This window comes from Colobus angolensis, unplaced genomic scaffold (genome assembly GCF_000951035.1).
Source record: "Colobus angolensis palliatus isolate OR3802 unplaced genomic scaffold, Cang.pa_1.0 Scaffold23, whole genome shotgun sequence".
Lineage (NCBI taxonomy): Eukaryota > Metazoa > Chordata > Mammalia > Primates > Cercopithecidae > Colobus > Colobus angolensis.
In genome coordinates this window covers 15,660,307-15,677,099 of record NW_012115488.1, presented here as the reverse complement: position 1 = coordinate 15,677,099, position 16,793 = coordinate 15,660,307, and the positions used below count along the sequence as shown (strand labels likewise).

General features: G+C 41.5%; 1 protein-coding gene across 2 annotated transcripts in view; it reads right to left on the bottom strand.

Annotated features, from left to right (window-relative positions):
• ERAP2 (endoplasmic reticulum aminopeptidase 2) overlaps positions 1–5,431 on the bottom strand; it is a 43,717-nt gene extending 38,286 nt beyond the window's left edge. For both annotated transcript variants that reach the window (XM_011944298.1, XM_011944300.1), the window contains exons 1-2: positions 4,867–5,431; positions 1,188–1,326 (exon numbers count right to left, since the gene is read on the bottom strand). In XM_011944298.1, coding sequence (XP_011799688.1) covers positions 1,188–1,326; positions 4,867–5,423 — 696 coding nt within the window. In that variant the 5' untranslated portion in view covers positions 5,424–5,431. The remainder of the gene's footprint in view (positions 1–1,187; positions 1,327–4,866) is intronic.
• Positions 5,432–16,793: the final 11,362 nt, after the last annotated feature.

The window sequence follows — 16,793 nt, the reverse complement described above, 5'->3', positions numbered from 1 at the left end:
ACTTGCTGGCTGTGGATGACCTGCTGCCTCCTGTGCTCCACCTTTCTGAAGCACTGTCAGGAAAGCCTCTATTTTTGTTCTACTTTCCAAGCAGTGTTACAGAAATATTTTACATTTTGTTCAACAGCACAAATGGCAAGCACATCATTAGTGAGGAAGTATCAAACAAGGAAAAGGGTCTACAGTGTCTTCCAGAGTCTCTGTATTTTGAGTACTAATATGAGCCAAATAAGAGTCCCAAAGTTCTCTTTCAATTAAAAAAATTGTATAGGCCCGGCGCTGTGGCTCACGCCTGTAATCCCAGCACTTTGGGAGGCCGAGGCAGGTGGATCACCTGAGGTCAGGAGTTCGAGACCAGCCTGACTAACATGGTGAAACCCCGTCTCTACTGAAAATACAAAAAAAATTAGTTGGGTGTAGTGGTGGGAGCCTGTAATCCCAGCTACTTGGGAGGCTGAGGCAGGAGAATCACTTGAACCCAGGAGGCAGAGGTTGCAGTGAGCCGAGATCACACCATTGCACTCCACCTGGGCAACAGAGTGAGACTCTGTCTCAAAAAAAAAAAAAAAGTTGTATAATCACAATTAATAATTTTCATACACAAATTTAAGAATTACTTGTGAAACTTAAAAGAGGGGATTTCTAAGTTCCATCACAGACTTCTAGATCAGAATTTCCTGGCTTGGGGCCCTGCAGGGTCCCTGAGGTCCTTGCCACTGCAAAAGGGGTCTCTGGACCATCAGCAGTGGCATCACCTGGGGGCTTGTTAGAAAAGTAGAGCTTCGAGCTTTACCCCAAGACCTCTTGAATCAGAATCTGAGTTTTAGCAAGATCCTCAGACCGTGAATCTGCACCCTAAAGTTTGAGAAGTGCTGCTCTAGGAGATTCTGAATTTCATCCCTGGCCAAGAAACACTGATTTAAGATACCGTTTCCATATGAACACAAAATATAAATCATTTTGCTTGGGAAAAAAAAAAGCTCTGTAACAATGCCCCAAACGGAATGATGTTAAAGTCTAGAAGGATTGAAATGATGATGATTGATAGGTAGACAGACAGACAGATAGATGGATAAATAGATAAAAACAAATTAATGGCTGAAATCCTGAAAGTAATTTTAAAAAACAAACAAAGACTGAGTCTCAACTTGAGAACAATTTCTAAAAGTTTCTGTAAGTGGAAATACCTTTGGCATGTTGGATAGTGCAGTATGCCCGCTCTCTCTTCGTATCTTGATTGAAAAGTTGGCTTTGAACAACGGTTCATCAAAGCAAGGGAAAGCCATGCGTGCCTGGGTTGGCTCAAAATCTGTTACTGCAAGTATTCTGTGAAAAGACCCACCCCCAGCCAAAATGCGCAAGTGAAATCAAGAAGAGAAATGAATCTGTACATTTAGCAAATAGCTTATCAAACCTCAGGGTAATAGACTTGATTTCTCAAACTGCAATCTTTGTGAATCTCAACTGTCTCTTTGAGGAAAATGAAGGTAAAATCTTATTTAGCAGCCACGAATCATGAGCAATGCCCTGTTTTGGGAACCCTAATTACACTATTTCGTTCATACTCAGGTCAAACAAGGATATTGAGGCTCAGACAACTTGAACGACCTTAGCAGGATCTGAGGCCAGTAAATGACTGAGATAGTACACATGTTGTCTACATGGCTTCAAAATTCACTAGGAAATTAAACGTTCAGTACCGTCTCTAAACCGGAAAGGGCCTCATGCAGACATTTGAGTAATTGTGTAGATGAGTGATGTCCTAAGATGTATTTCCAGAAAGCAGATCCTGACTTACTGAGAACATCCTGCCAGGAGAAACAGGTAAGGGAGTGAAGGAAGCAGGACAGGGAAAAGGGAGAAGCCAGGCAAGGGTGCAGGCCAGGCAAAGTCCTAGCATCAACCTGATTCCCATGTTGCTCTGGGATGCAAACTATGCCTTCACATGTCCCCCACTGGAGGCAAGGAGCTGGGTTTTCATATTCTTGTACCATTGTTGGCTAACGATCTCTCTGTTGCACCTGTGTCCCCAGGTACTTCTAGTTCTCTCTGCTTGGCACTCTTCAGACGATGACAGGTATAATAGATGTATACTCTGACAAACTTCTCTACCCCAACACCTGGATATGCCTGAAACTGTACGGTTGCAGATTTACTCCTTGGACATTAAGCTTCAATTAAGAAGTGAATCTGGAGAGCAGATTTTGACTGGAAAAGGAAGGGAGAATAGAATAGCTCAAATAAGAGGGAGAGAGAGATCAGGAGGGCAAAAAGAGAAGCTGTCAGCATATTTTACTTCAGCTTACTTTATTTCTATGCCACAGGCTGGGAAACTGAGACTAGGGATGTAAATGATTCACTTGTGGCCTCAAGGTTTTATTTGTATTTGGTAGCAGTTTCTGCAAATGTAAAGGAATTCTAAGTGGCTAGAATAATTTTCACTCACATGAAATTTTGGTTGTAATGAGTCTACATTGAAAAAACAAAAAAACTGAATCTTTGTTGCTTACATGATTAATTTGAGCTCTACAGGCAACGTGTGACTTTCTGCATCTCAAAAGAACCACCATCAACTGAATTATTTGTGTATTTTAGATGAAGACGTGAGGAAGAAAGAGAGAGAAAGAGAGATTCAATTGACACTGTGCAGTATATTATCATACATGTCCGACCTACTAGGTGACTGAGTATGAGGGGAACTGACTAATTAACCATAAGAAGCATCAGGAATAGCCTGCAATTAATCATGGGAGGCATGCTGGAAAGCTCTCCAGCTTTACTCCAAATATCTCCCCATCTCTTCTCCCAGAGCCCTCAGAATAGTATCCCTAAGATGTATGTCCTTTGGATGGGGCCTTTGGCATTTGAAAAAAGTGAAAAAAGCCGTCATTGTTTATGTGGTGCCTTAGTGAGAAGAGGTTGATACTTTTCCCATCCAATACTATGCTGAGCCTGAGAATAAGTCCCTGAGGATTGTGGCTGCAATGAGGGGAAGTGTCACCAAGGGAATATGGAAAGAGATGAGCCTGGGGAAGAGCTGCCCTCCGTGGATGGCTGGAGTCTGTGCAGTGAGCACCCAAGGTGGAGAAGGGAAGAGCAGGTATGTAGAAGACACAGTTAGCTACTTTCCTGGTACCTATTCCCCTTCCTTGGTTCCAGTGGAATCCTGATTTGATTCAGGAAGGCAGCAAGTCCAGATAAGGGAGTCACTTCTTCAGGCTCCCTGTGACTTCGTGAGGCTATGACTCATTCTGGCCTAGCTGAAGTCGTTGGGTGCGAAATCTTTGTAAAGAGTGTTAGATTCAACTGGAATGTTTCTTTTTGCCCTTATCTCTCCCCCGTGTCCCCCTTCGTCCTGCCTAGAATGTGGACTTGATGCCTAGAGGTGCAGCAATCATCTTGCAAGTATTAGGAAGAAAGCCATAGGATGACTGAGCAGAAAGACAGAAGGAGCCTGGGTCCTGGATGACGCTGAACAGCACTATAGCAACTCTGAGCTGCTCCACTTCTGGACTTCTTGTTGCATGAGAAAAATATGCCTCTGTGTGGTTAAGCCATGGAATTTAGTTTTCTCCAAATGGCAATTGAACACAATTCATATAATGTCAGAGTGCACTGAGCCAGACTCTTCTTACCTCCCAGATGGATCCTGGCCCTGGGAAACCAAACCGTCCACTCTATGAAGCATCCTTGATTCTTCTCTTTCCCTCACCTCACATGACCAATATGTCAGCAATCTCTGTTATTTTGCCCTCCAAAATAACTGCCAAGTTCAATTGCTTCACTCCATAAGCACTGTCACTAGCCTGTCCCAAATTAGCACCACTTCTTACCTGAACTACTGCAGCAACTTCCCAAATGATTACTCTGCTTCTCTATAACATTCCCTCCACATAGACTTGATCTTTTTAAAGCATAAATCAGAGCAGAATCTTCCAATGACTTCCCATTCCATCTGAGTTAAAGTCAAAACTCCTTACAAGATGCCCCAAGGCTCCACATGATCTGATCCCTTTCTCCCTCTTGTTCACTCTCCTCAGCTCACACTGACCTTCTTCTCCCAACCAATCCCACTTTAGAGCCTTTGCACTTGCCCTGAGATGCTCTCACAACTGTCTCTTAAAAAAAAAAAAAAGCTCTCAATTTAAATTCACTTCCTCAACAAACACTTCCCTGCCCAGTCAACTGAGTTAGTCTCAATATTCAGTCACATTTTCTACCTTTTTTGCACCTTGTTTTATTTCATTCATAACACTGGCCCCTTACCTTGCCAGTTTTATATATTTTCTTGCCCTGGTTGTCTGTTCCATCAGATCCCACCATGATACATTCAGTGCCTATTGCAGTGCCTGGCACATAGTTTGTGCTCAATGAATGTGACTTGATCAAATAGACTATATTTCTCAATTTTCCAAACAAACTTGTTCCTTATTTCTGCCTATTCTATGTGAGTCATGATGTTACCTAGGCAATGTATACTCTGTCACTTCCTCTCTCCCAACCCCAATCTCACTTACATTTCCTTCTGGTCCCAGATGAAGACTCGCTTCTTTTGAGAAACATTTCCTATTTCAACCCTCTCTGCACCGACCGTCTCTTTCCCTAGCACATAAGCATATCCATCATATTAGTTATATACTGTACTCTTCTCCTAGTTATTCACCCTCCAGCTGTTTATGCCTCTGTGTCCTGTCTTCCATCTCTACTGTGGTTTCCTTAAGGAATGGTAGAGTTTTCCTTCTTCTGGGTTCCCCATAGTTTACTGGATTTCTCATAAATGGCTGCCGAAGTCTGCTCCTGGCAAAGAGATGTAACTCATAAGGAAATTATCACAAGAGAATGTAAATTACCTGAGCAAGTTCTTACCTTGTTTCACCACCAAGAGTTCTGTATGTGCTTTTATAAAACCCTTTAAAGCCATCAGATAACCTGGCTTGGAAGTCAATAGCCACATAGTATTTCAGGTGAGGCATAAGTTTCTCTGGAACCAGCAGTGCAATTTGTTGATGAGCAGGATAACTCAAAACTTTCAGCTCTTTTCCTGATTTCATGTATCTTGAATCTTCCTCTGACTGAAGGGTGGCATTTGTGATTTCAAGATCTTTGCTGTGCAAGATGATAAACTGGGTAGCATTGCTGACCAAGACCTCGATCTTCTCAGATGCAACAAAGTCCAGAGAGGTGAGATTGGGGTGGACAAAGAGGTCATAATGGAGGGGAATGACCACATTGGGGAGTCTTAGCTCCTGCCAAGGAAATGGTTCCCCATTGGAGGCTACTGGAAAAGCCCCAGGATCCTCAGTAAAGTGATGACTAGATGGCACTGAGAATTGAGAACAAATGCATATCTGGAGCAAGATGGCTACTAAGCAGTAAAATCCTGTGTGAATAGTAAACATTGGTTTTCTGTGTGAATTAACCATTGCAGAAGTTCTTCATAGCACTGCACTGGCTCCTGTTCTGTCACGTGGGGTCTGGACAATATTTTCAATATATGAATTTAGTCTAGAAGAAAAAAAACACTCTTATAGCATGAAGACAAAGATTTCAATTTACAAATAAAATCTTAAACATGTAAAAAGTATGTGTGAGTAAGTAATTTCTGTCTGAATTATGCCAAGTATCCATAAAATAAAGCAGAAATTAAGCTGTTATCTGGTTATTACAAATAAAAACCCTTTAGGACTCCCCCAAAAAGCCCTACCTTAAAATTGAATGTAATGAATTTCTTCTGACTTCTTGTGCAATGAGCAGAAAGCAGATGTGTAAATTCATTGCATGTTGAATGTTTTTAACATTTGTTTATATTTTAAATTTTTGTTTATTTATTTATGTTTTAGACACGGTCTTGCTCTGTTGCCCAGGCGGGAGTAGAGTGTGCAGTCATGATCACAGCTCACCATGGCCTCAACTTCCTGGGCTCAAGTGATCCTCCCACCTCAGCCTCCAGAGTAGCTGGGACTACAGACACACACTGCCACACCTGGCTACTTTTTGGAGACGGGGTGTCTCCCTGTGTTACCCAGGCTGGTCTCAAACTCCTGAACTCAAGCAATCCTCCCTGCTTAGCCTCCCAAAGTGCTGGGATTACAGGCGTGAGCCACTGTGACCAACCTATTTATTTATTTATTTATGTTTTTGCGATGGAATCTCTCTCTGTTGTCCATGCTGGAGTACAGTGGCGCTATCTCGGCTCACTGCAACCTCTGACTCCCGGGTTCAAGTGGTTCTTCTGCTTGAGCCTCCTGAGTAGCTGGGATTACAGTTATGTGCCGCCACGCCCAGCTAATTTTTGTATTTTTAGTAGAGACAGGGTTTCACCATTTGGCCTGGCTGGTCTCGAACTCCTGATCTCAGGTGATCCACTTGCCTCGGCTTTCCAAAGTGCTGGGATTACAGGTGTGAGCCACTGCACCCAGCCATATTTTATTTTTTTTTAAAGACAATGTCTCACTATGTTGCCTAGGCTGGCCTCAAATTCCTGCGGTCAAGCAATCCTGATGCCTCAGCCTCCCAAGTAGCTGGAACCACAGGCACATGTGTAATTTTAAGAGTATGCCTGAAAGTAAACTGTGCAAGATATCTCTATTTTGTCTTCATAAGTCACAAAGAATATTCTGTATATATTCCATATTCTTTGGATACCAGATATTATTATTACTACCACTAATGACATTGAACTTCACCTCTTTCAATAACATTATCTGAATGGCCTCATTTTATGGCTACTGGTGTAAAGGTTGCTGGTCAAGGTAGGTGTTTATCCTCAGTTTATTTTCAACATGTCAAAAGCCTTTGAAATAAATTTTGAGTTTATAATATTCTTACATAATTTTTTAAAGTTTTAGTTCTTTTCCTTTACACTACTTTTGAAAGCACAATTAAATCAAACTGAATTTACTACCTTTGTAAATAGAACTAAGTTTCTTACTCTTTGAAGGGTAAAGCTACAACACATATAAAATTAGGATGAACAGCATAGTTAATTTAGGAGAATCAGTTCTTACTCTCACCCTGCCACCTGCCTTTACTTACCTCCTTACTGCTCCAACTGCAACCATGAAGGTTTTCTCTGCTGCTTCTTCTTTTTATAATCCTTAACAAATTCTGCAGTATTAATTACTCAAATAATTACTTCAATTTTTCAATTTGCAATACTAACGCAGATAACAGGTATTATTAAAGGAACAAAAATAAAATAAAATAATATTAAATAAAGATACTTCTCCCTCCTTTTGAAAAACAAGCATTAAATTACTGCTACAAATCTCAATGTTCCAAGAACCTCTGATAAGTACACTCATAATTGGTCTATTAGCTTGAGTTTTGGAGGGTTTAAAAAAAAATGGAATGACTTATTAGGTGAGTCTGAGGCTTTGGAATCAGACCAGATTCCAATACTAAGTCCACCAACCTCACCTGTGTCATCATGGGCAAAGTTTCTGACGTTTTGAGCTTCATTTATCTCGCCCATAAAACAGTGTAATAATTATATCTTCCTCATGTTGGTATGATTAAAGGAAATAATTCATGTGAAGAAGTTGGCACAGTACAGCATGGAGCATATAGGAAGCAAGTAATGAGTGTTGGATAGGAAATTATTATTGGGGTTATAACTTGCATTCAATGACCAAAATGAAGGAGTAGCTCTGCCCCTACTTGTAGCAGACACTCCCAGAGATGTACTTGATTGATAAGAGTAGAGAGAAAAGCTTTACTCACACAGTCTTTAACTTTAGAACTAGTAAGGGTTTTAAAGACCATCTAGTACAAGTCCTTAGTGTTCAGGTAAAGAAACGGGACCAGGCACAGTGACTCAGGTCTGTAATCCCAGCATTTTGGGAGGCCGAGGTGGGCAGATCACCTGAGGTCAGGAATTCGAGACCAACCTCACCAACATGGTGAAATCCTGTCTCTACTAAAAATACAACAATTAGCTGGACATGGTGGCACATGTCTGTAGTCTCAGCTACTCAGGAGGCTGAGGCACTAGAATCGCTTGAACCCGGGAGGTGGAGGTTGCAGTAAGCTGAATCGTGCTGCTGCACTCCAGCCTCGGTGACAGAGCGAGGCTCTGTCTCAAAATAAATAAATAAGTACATAAATTAAATTAAATAAACAGGTAAAGAAACAGGATGGTGACTTCTCAAAATCCACTCAGGAAGTTTGAAGCAGAATCAGGACTAAAACACAGCTCTTTGACCTCTGGCTTTCTATTATACTGCACTGTACCTTAAATAGCAATGCAGTGAACAAAACATCCTGGGATTGAAGAGGCAAGAATTGTCACGAATGTTTAGAAAAGACAAAAAGATCTCTGAAAGAGAGTGAGTCAGTGCAGCAGAGTCTTAGATCAAGTCCCACCCTCGACTGCATACACTTTCTAATACAGCCGTGCCCAGTTTCCCCCGGTCCTCCAGAACCTTGCCTTAGATTACAAAACCTTCTCAACACAGCAGTTCTATACCTTCAGTTCATTATTCTCATTGAAAAATTCTACTTTTAAGACAAACCCAAGAGAAATGCTGGTACATTACCTTAAGTCATGCTGCTGCAGATTTGACTGAAGGGGAATTTATTTTTGCTTTCACTTTCTGGTCTAAGATTTAGAACTTTGCATGCTTCCTGATTACAGTGCTAGCTGGTTCGTTATCACACAGGTGTGAATGGAGCTTAGGATCCGAGCTTTATTCCAAAAAGGACAAGAAACTTTTTGCCGAATGCACTAATAAGTGGCTTTGGAGTAGAAGCCAAAACATGGAAAGAAAGGATTGCCAGTGGCTGCCACTTCCGCTGTTATCGCCTCCGTTCCCTTATCCCCAGGGTAAAGCCTTCAGAACATACTTCATGTTTTTTAGTGCCAAGTTGCCTTAGGAATTGATCTTGAACTTCTCCTTGTGCTGCGTCCTCAGTGCTATGAAATCTGACTTCTGCCCATCCACCCCACAAATGTAACTAACTCCAAGCGTACCAAACACCTCCCGGGCTACTTCTGTGGTCTTTATCAGAGGTGATTTTTCTCAGCTTTTCCTTATCTGTAACCTCCCCGTCTCCTTGGGTATGAGGGAACTGTATCTCACCCTCATCTCTTTGATCTCTCTTTATCTGCCTGTTTGAGTTGGGCTTCTACTTCCTCTTTGCTCTGAATATAGACCTTCCACAAAGATGAAACCTCTGGACTTTGCTCTGCCCTCTCTTTATCATTTCCAGTACCCAGATTTAGCATTTATCCCCATTCATCCCACATTGCTCCCATTGTGATCCCTCCTCCAAGGGTTCCGCTGCTGTAATTCCAACAGCCGGGTGGACTGACATTACATGGATGTCTAACCCTAACCTGAACCAGAACCCTAACAACTCAAACAGTGTTTTCTTTCCCCAGATTAACACCTTTTGCTTGAACTTTATATGCTTCCAGCCTTCTTCCATTATCTGAGATTGAACCATATAGTTAGTTATTTTGATTCTATCCCTCTCCAATTTGTTACCAAAGCCTGTAGATTTTTCCTTTTCCTTTTTTTTTTTGTTTGAGATAGGGTCTCACTGTCACCCAGGCTGGAGTGCAGTGGTGCCATCCCAGCTCACTGCAGCCTTGAATTCCTCAGCTCAAATGATCCTCCCACCTCAGCCTCCCAAGTAGCTGGGGCTACAGGCATACACCACTACACCCAGCTAATTTATTATTATTATTTTTTTATAGATGAGGTCTTCCTAGGTTGCTCAGGCTGGTCTCAAACTCCTAGGTTCAAGTGATCCTTCTGCCTCAGCCTCCCAAAGGGTTGGGATTACAGGCATGAGCCACACAACTGGCCCTTTTGAATCATTTTCAATCTCTTTCTATCCAATGAAGAAAAACTCCCACTGCTTATTAAAGTAGTCCAGGTCCTCATCCTTCCTCACAATGGCCTTCAACCATATCTTCCCGGCTTCGCAAGCTCAGCTTCTTGCAGTTTATTTGTACGATGCCACCAGATTAATCCTTTCAACTACTGCTTGACCATGCCTCCCCCACTGCTCAAGATCTTTCCTTGATTTCCCCATTTACAGAGGGGCAAGTCCTAGTGTGGGAACCATGGTGGCCTACTGGCAGCCTATATGCCAGCCTATAGTTGTTTTGTTTGAATCACAGTCTATTAAAAGGCAATACATCCATACGAGTTCTATTGTCGAGTGAAATATAGCAAGCTTAGCTCTTACCGTGTTGCAGACGCTCTTCATAGACTTGTATCATGTGCCTTGTCCTGCTGTGGTTTGTGCTTGCAACCTATGTTTGCCCCAACAGCACATGTTGCCATGATTAGATCCTAGTTAAGTCTCAAGCTTTAATTTTTCCCCATTTCTACATTTTATCATTTCAACCTGAATGAACAAGTCGATAACGTAGAAGGGGCAGAAAGCAAGGTAGTTACCTACACCTAAGGCCCGAGACATAAGACTGAATGGGGTCCCTCAGAGCTGAATTTCATGTAGTGAGAGGGGCACCACAGGAAGGGGGATGGCTGGACACCAGTGAGTGGGAAAAAGAAGAGGACAAAGAGGATGAAGAAGAGGAGACCCCAAGGACTTATCTACGGACTCTAACTCTGCAGGGTGTGGGGGCAAGTAGAAGAGGTATAGGAGGCTGGGAGTATTTCTGTGATATTCCTTGTCACAGGATCCAGCCTAGCTGTGGGTATGTGGGCGAGTGCATGTGTGTTTTCAGAGCTCTCTCCTGCCCACTGGAACAGAAGTGGTGACGGAGAATGAAGAAACAGGCTATGGGAATGAGCTGCAGAATCCTAGAAGTGAAAATTGAGCAGGATTCAAGTACTTTGCAGCTTGTTTAAAAGAGTTTCTCAGCAAAATGGGCTCCTAACTTTTCTTTTCTTTGCTTTGCTTTCTTTCTTCTTTTCTTTCTTTTTTTCTTTTCTTGTCTCTTCTCTTCTTTTCTTTGGGATAAGCTTTGGAAGGTTTGTTGCTTAGGAATTCGTGTCTCAGTTTTCCATTTCATCCTGGTCTCTGAATTGTCTCTTACTCAGAGAGACCCTCCTTGTTGGCTCTAAGGCAGTACCACCCCTCTCTAAATCCACCCTGCCACCACCAAGGCCTATCCCATCAGCCTGATTTATGTTTCTTCTTAGCATTGGTCAGTTCCTGATACTTCATTATATAGTTGTTTGTTTGTTTTCTTGTCTCCTCACTAGAACGTAAGCTTTTTGCAGGTAGCAACTCTGCCCTCTAACTGCCGAGTGCCCAGTCTAGAAAGAAGCCACTTTGGAAGTAACACATGCTTCCTTTCCAGTCCCTAACTACAAGTATTTGTTTAGTATACTGGCCCTCATCTGAGGCTAACATGTTAGTGTTTTATTTTCTTCCTCAGATTATCAACTTAAGGCTATGGGCCAAGCACCAGGATTCCACCTCTTTCTAGCACCTATCAGTGTTGCACACATCATAGGCCCTCAACAAACAGGTGAGAATGAATGAGTTAAAAGTGAATTTTCCAAAGAGATGAGACTTTATTGTCAAAATATTTTAAAGATTTCACTAATTTGCATGTATTTTTTTTTTTTTTTGACAAAGTCTCACTCTGTCGCCCAGGCCGGAGCGTGGTGGCACGATCTCTGCTCACTGCAACCTCCGCCTCCTGGGTTCAAGTGATTCTTGTGCCTCAGCCTCCCGAGTAGCTGGGATTACAGGCTCCACCACCATGACTGACTAAATTTTGTATTTTTAGTAAATACGGGGTTTCACCATGTTGATCAGGCTGGTCTCAAACTCCTGACCTCAGGTAATCCACCCACCTAGGCCTCCCAAAGTGTTGGGATTACAGGCGTGAGCCACCACACCCTGCGGAGAATTTTTATTAAATATATTACATATGTTTCTATCCTCTTAGGGTGTTCTCAACAGATTTAAATCTTAATGACTTCATTTTTTTTAAATTATAAACTGAACCTAGGATAAAGAGAATTGAATCATCTTCTTAAAATAATTCACTTCCTCATCTCCAAATTAGACACACTGATACGTTGCTACAGAGGATTATTGTCCATCTGAGGATCAATTAGGGGAAACATATGAAAGACAATTCATAAATGTTTTGTAAACTTTAAAGTTCTTTACTTGCATCAGTTACTTTTATTCTTATTTTCTTATTTTTTGGGACAGAGTCTTGCTCTGTTGCCCAGGCTGTAATGCAGGGGCACAATTACAGCTTATTGGAGCCTCAACCTCCTGGGCTCAAGCGATTCTCTTGTTTCAGCCATCCAAGTAGCTGGGTCTACAGACGTGCACCACCACACCTGGCTAATTTTTTTTAGTTTTTCTAGAGATGGGGTTTTGCCATGTTTCCCAGGCTGGTTTTGAACTCCTGAGCTCAAGTGATTCACCTACCTTGGCCTTTCTTCCTTTTTTTTTTTTTTTTTTTTGAGACAGGGTCTCACTCGGTCGCCCAGGCTGGAATGCAGTGACATGATCTCGGCTCACTGCAACCTCTGCCTCCTGGGTTCAAGCGATTCTCCTGGCTCAGTCTCCCTAGTAGCTAGAACTACAGGCACCCACCACCATGTCTGGCTAATTTTTGTATTTTTAGTAGAGACAGGGTTTCGTCATGTTGGTCAGGCTGGTCTCAAACTCCTGACCTCTGCCAGCTTACAGGCATGAGCCACTATGCCTGGCCCTGGCTTGGCCTTTCAAAATGCTGGAATTGCAGGTGAGAGTCACCATGCCCAGCCTACTTTTATTATAGTAACATCTTATGTTATATTGTAATACAGTGCTGTTCTTGTGGCAAATGAGATGTAATAAACGACCCCATGTTGCTCTGTCTTTTTGAATTCTTGTGAGTACTGTACAAAGTTTATTCCACCCCCTCCATTATTATCCAATTTGTATTTACCTTCTATTGTCACCTTCAGTTATCCCTAACCACCATCCTAAACCTCTCTCAGAATTGTTTCTTTCGGTATACTGCAAACTGAAAAATCAACAAACGAAGCTAGTTGAACATTATTTCAGGTACTCAGATGCCTTAAAATTTACTTCCTGGCTTGGCGCGGTGGCTCATACCTGTAATTCCAGGCAGGCAGGCAGATCGCGAGGTTAGGAGATCGAGATCATCCTACCTAACACAGTAAAACCCCATCTCTATTAAAAATACAAAAAATTAGCCAGGCGTGATGGCGTACATCTGTAGTCCCAGCTACTCAGGAGGCTGAGGCAGGAGAAAAGCTTGAACCTGGGAGGCGGAGGTTGCAGTGAGCAGAGATCATGCCACTGCACTCCAGCCTGGGCAACAGAGTGAGACTGGTTAAAACAAACAAACAAAAAATTACTTCCTAATTCTGTCTGTGTTGCCAGTGAAGAGATACAGAATGAATAAAATGACAAATGGCTTCCTGACAAACAAAACTGTATTGAATCTCCTTCTCCCTTTTTGCTAATGTGGCTGTTGAACTTCTTCCTCTTAATAGAGTCACAGCTTGGCCTTGGTCAGTGTTAGATGCTTGTCACTCTCAAGCCAACTTATAGTTTAAAAAATAGCTTCCTTTTCTCTGACTTCCATTTTATTTTTCAAAAGGGTCTCTATAAATCTATTAAAAATACTTCTAAGAATTATTGTTATGCCTATGTTCATTTTCAGACAAAATAGAGGCAGTCTATACTATGGGCTTACAAATTTTTAATTTAAAGAAAATCAGTGAAAATTTATGTTAGTATAAAGACTCAGGGCCTTATGCAAGATATGAGAAATGGGGATAGGGAGGGGAAATTCACCTAGTAAATGCTATCTGTAGCTTCTTTTAAACTCATTCAGTTGCAACAGAAAATTAAAACATGTATTCTCAGAATTTTAAATCAGTAACTGACAGGAAGATGGTTTTTCAAAAATGGTTATCTTTTGCAATGCCTTCCACAAAGCACTTATTGAAAACAAAAACAGAAAAATGCAACCATAAAAATCTGATATTGTTAAAGTAGAACTGAATATTAGACAAACTTGACATTGAACAACTGCTATTTTAACACATTTAAAATTTTTATTTAGTAGCCAAATGAAAAATGCTGGTGCCTCTGTTATTTTCTTTCCAATTAATGATTACTTAAATAACTGATGACACATTCTCAAACAGGAAAAATGATGGCAAAATAAACCAGGGTGATTCTGAGCTTGTTAAATATTTTGAAAGTAAATTTGTATGCTTTCAACCAACCGATTAAAACCAACTGATTAAACCAAATCAGTAATGTTTTGGCTTCCCCCCTACTTAAATATTTAACTAAAAGATCTATAAAAACTTTTGCTTCTGGCCAAGATAGAGGAGGGGCTCTGATTTGTTCTCCTGCTTAAGACAACCAAAAAAAAGATGGACAAAAGACAGTTTACAAGACAAGGAGTATCAGGCGACCCAAGACAGCGATCCCTGGAGAAGGAAACAAATAGGCAAGCTCTGTGATTTTCCCAGTTTTCTGCCTTAAGAGAGGTTCCAGGCTGCTTCGCAGGGAGACAGAATTAAGGCAGAGCCCAGCGGGTTCTTTGAGTTGAGGAGATGGAGATGAGAGTCTGGGAGCACAAAGAAACCAGAGTTCATAGGATAAATACCAAAGAAGAGAGAGCTGCAGAAAGAGACGATCGGTGTGTGGGAGGTCAGGCTTTGGAAACCTGCTGAGGGTTTTCCTGGAGTATTCTGCCGATCAATGATCAATATGCACACGAGCAGAAAATAAACGTTGCCAGAAACCGAACCACTGAAAAGGATTAGTGGAAACAAAGTCTGGTGCTTGCACAGAGACAGAAATAGTGCTTTTGCCTACCCATCAAACTGGAAAACCTCAAGATGAATGGGCCAATGGGTAGAGTATGCTAAAGTATCTTGCCTCAGTAATGGGGAGCAGATAAGTCTCTGCTTTGGTCCTGCCTAACAAATCTTAAAAGCAGGATCCAAAAGGATGAAACTTCTCAAGTAACTTACCTGTGTTCTAGCACAGAGCTCAATAGCATTTATAGTAATCAAAGAAAAATCCACCACCCAACTAGGTATTTAGGTAAAAATACCTAAAAAAAATTTAGATTACTAAATCTAAATTACTAAATCTAATTTGAATGCTTGAATAACTATGCATTATGCAATTATGGGTGGTGATTTTTGAACCAACTGAGTTTATTAACTCACTACAGCAAGGGAAAACACCCTGGGGAGCCCTGGGGCATCTCAGAAACAGAGTGTCAGAAAGGAGTTATTATGGGATGTTACAGGTGATTTGCATGAGAGTTTCATGGTGGAGGGCTTTGTTTTGGTTTAAATGTTCTAAGAAAGTGGGAGTGATTCTATGATTTCATATCTTATTAAGAGATTAGACTAAGGCTAAGGCTGAAATTGGGGAAGAAACAGCAGTCATTCACGTTAGCCAGGACATGAAGACGTCTGGTCGTTTTTGTGGTTTGGATAAGGTTCATGTTTGCCTATGTTCAGACATGATTATGGAGTTGGCTTGTGTTTGTCTTGATCCATCAGAGTCACAAGAGTGGTTGTGTCTGATGTTCATATTCCATGAAATTGTTTGTGTTCAACAGGAGAATGCTGAGGTCTGGCTGTGAGTGCCAGGTCAGCTACTGGCTGTCAGGGACTGCCTTTCTCATTACTCCAAGCAGCTCTCAGATTTTGCACCCCCTGGTCCTACTATCAAAAGCTTAGTCTGCCCCTCAGTTTCCTCTTCCAAATCTGCAAATGCCCCTGGGGCATTTCTGGAATCCCTCATTCACCTCTTTGGGTTTCCATCTTTTCTAGAATCTTAGCTTAGTAATTCTTCACTACCTTTTTAGACTTTTATGCTTTAAAGATCTTCTTCCATTTTGTCAGTGTTTACAATTGTCTTCAGTGGCAGGGTTGGTCCAGTTACATACTGTGCCATTGCAGCAAGAGGCAGCACCCTCCCCTATCCCTGTCCCACTTACAGATTTCCCTCAGCCTCCAAAAATGGTTTTCTGGACCTTTTGCCTGGGCACCCATCCTCTTATCTGAACCATTTAAATCTGGATAGATGTCTGATCACCTTACAATAGCTCCACAGTCTTCATGGTCAGATTATCCAGGAGTTTCCACTAGACTTATGTTTAGCCTTCCCTAATTCAATACTCTTTGTCTCCTTCAGTTGTCTTCCTAACTCTCCAGAGCCGTTTGACAATGTTTTTGACATTCAAATACAGCAAAAAACTCCAAACCCTTTGTTCCAGACAGATTGCTCCTTCTAGCATCCTTTTCTATAAAAATCCTGAATCTACCTGTTATTTTCTAATAAATCTGTAAACTAAGTAAATGTGAGTAGGCTCATGGTTGTACTTTGGAAATATGTTGAGTAAGCTAATTCTCAACTTTCATCCAGGAGTAAATAGAGTCTTCTTCTTTTCATGAACGTCCTTTGTTTGTGCCTCTCTGAAGCCAACACTTGGTATAAAGCTAGTCAGTGGAGGGTAAAGGGTGATGGGTACAAACTTTTAAATAAGCAGTTATCAACTAGAGAAGTTACGGATTACAGCCTTCAGGCCATGATGTACACTTTACCACTTTGCTTTCTGAATTTTATTGATTGATAAGACTGGTCACTCTGTCTTCAGAGCAAAACAACTCTGTGCGACCCTAGCTATGCATTTTAAATTACAATCAGTGTCATCTAGTAGCCAACCAACAAGTTCTCTTGGGCGAAGAAAGCAAAAGCAGCAGGAGCTTCATCTAATGGTAACAAGTGTAACTGCAGAGAATCCTGTGTTGTAGAGCTAACACTTGGTGCAAACACACATCTTGTGGCAAATC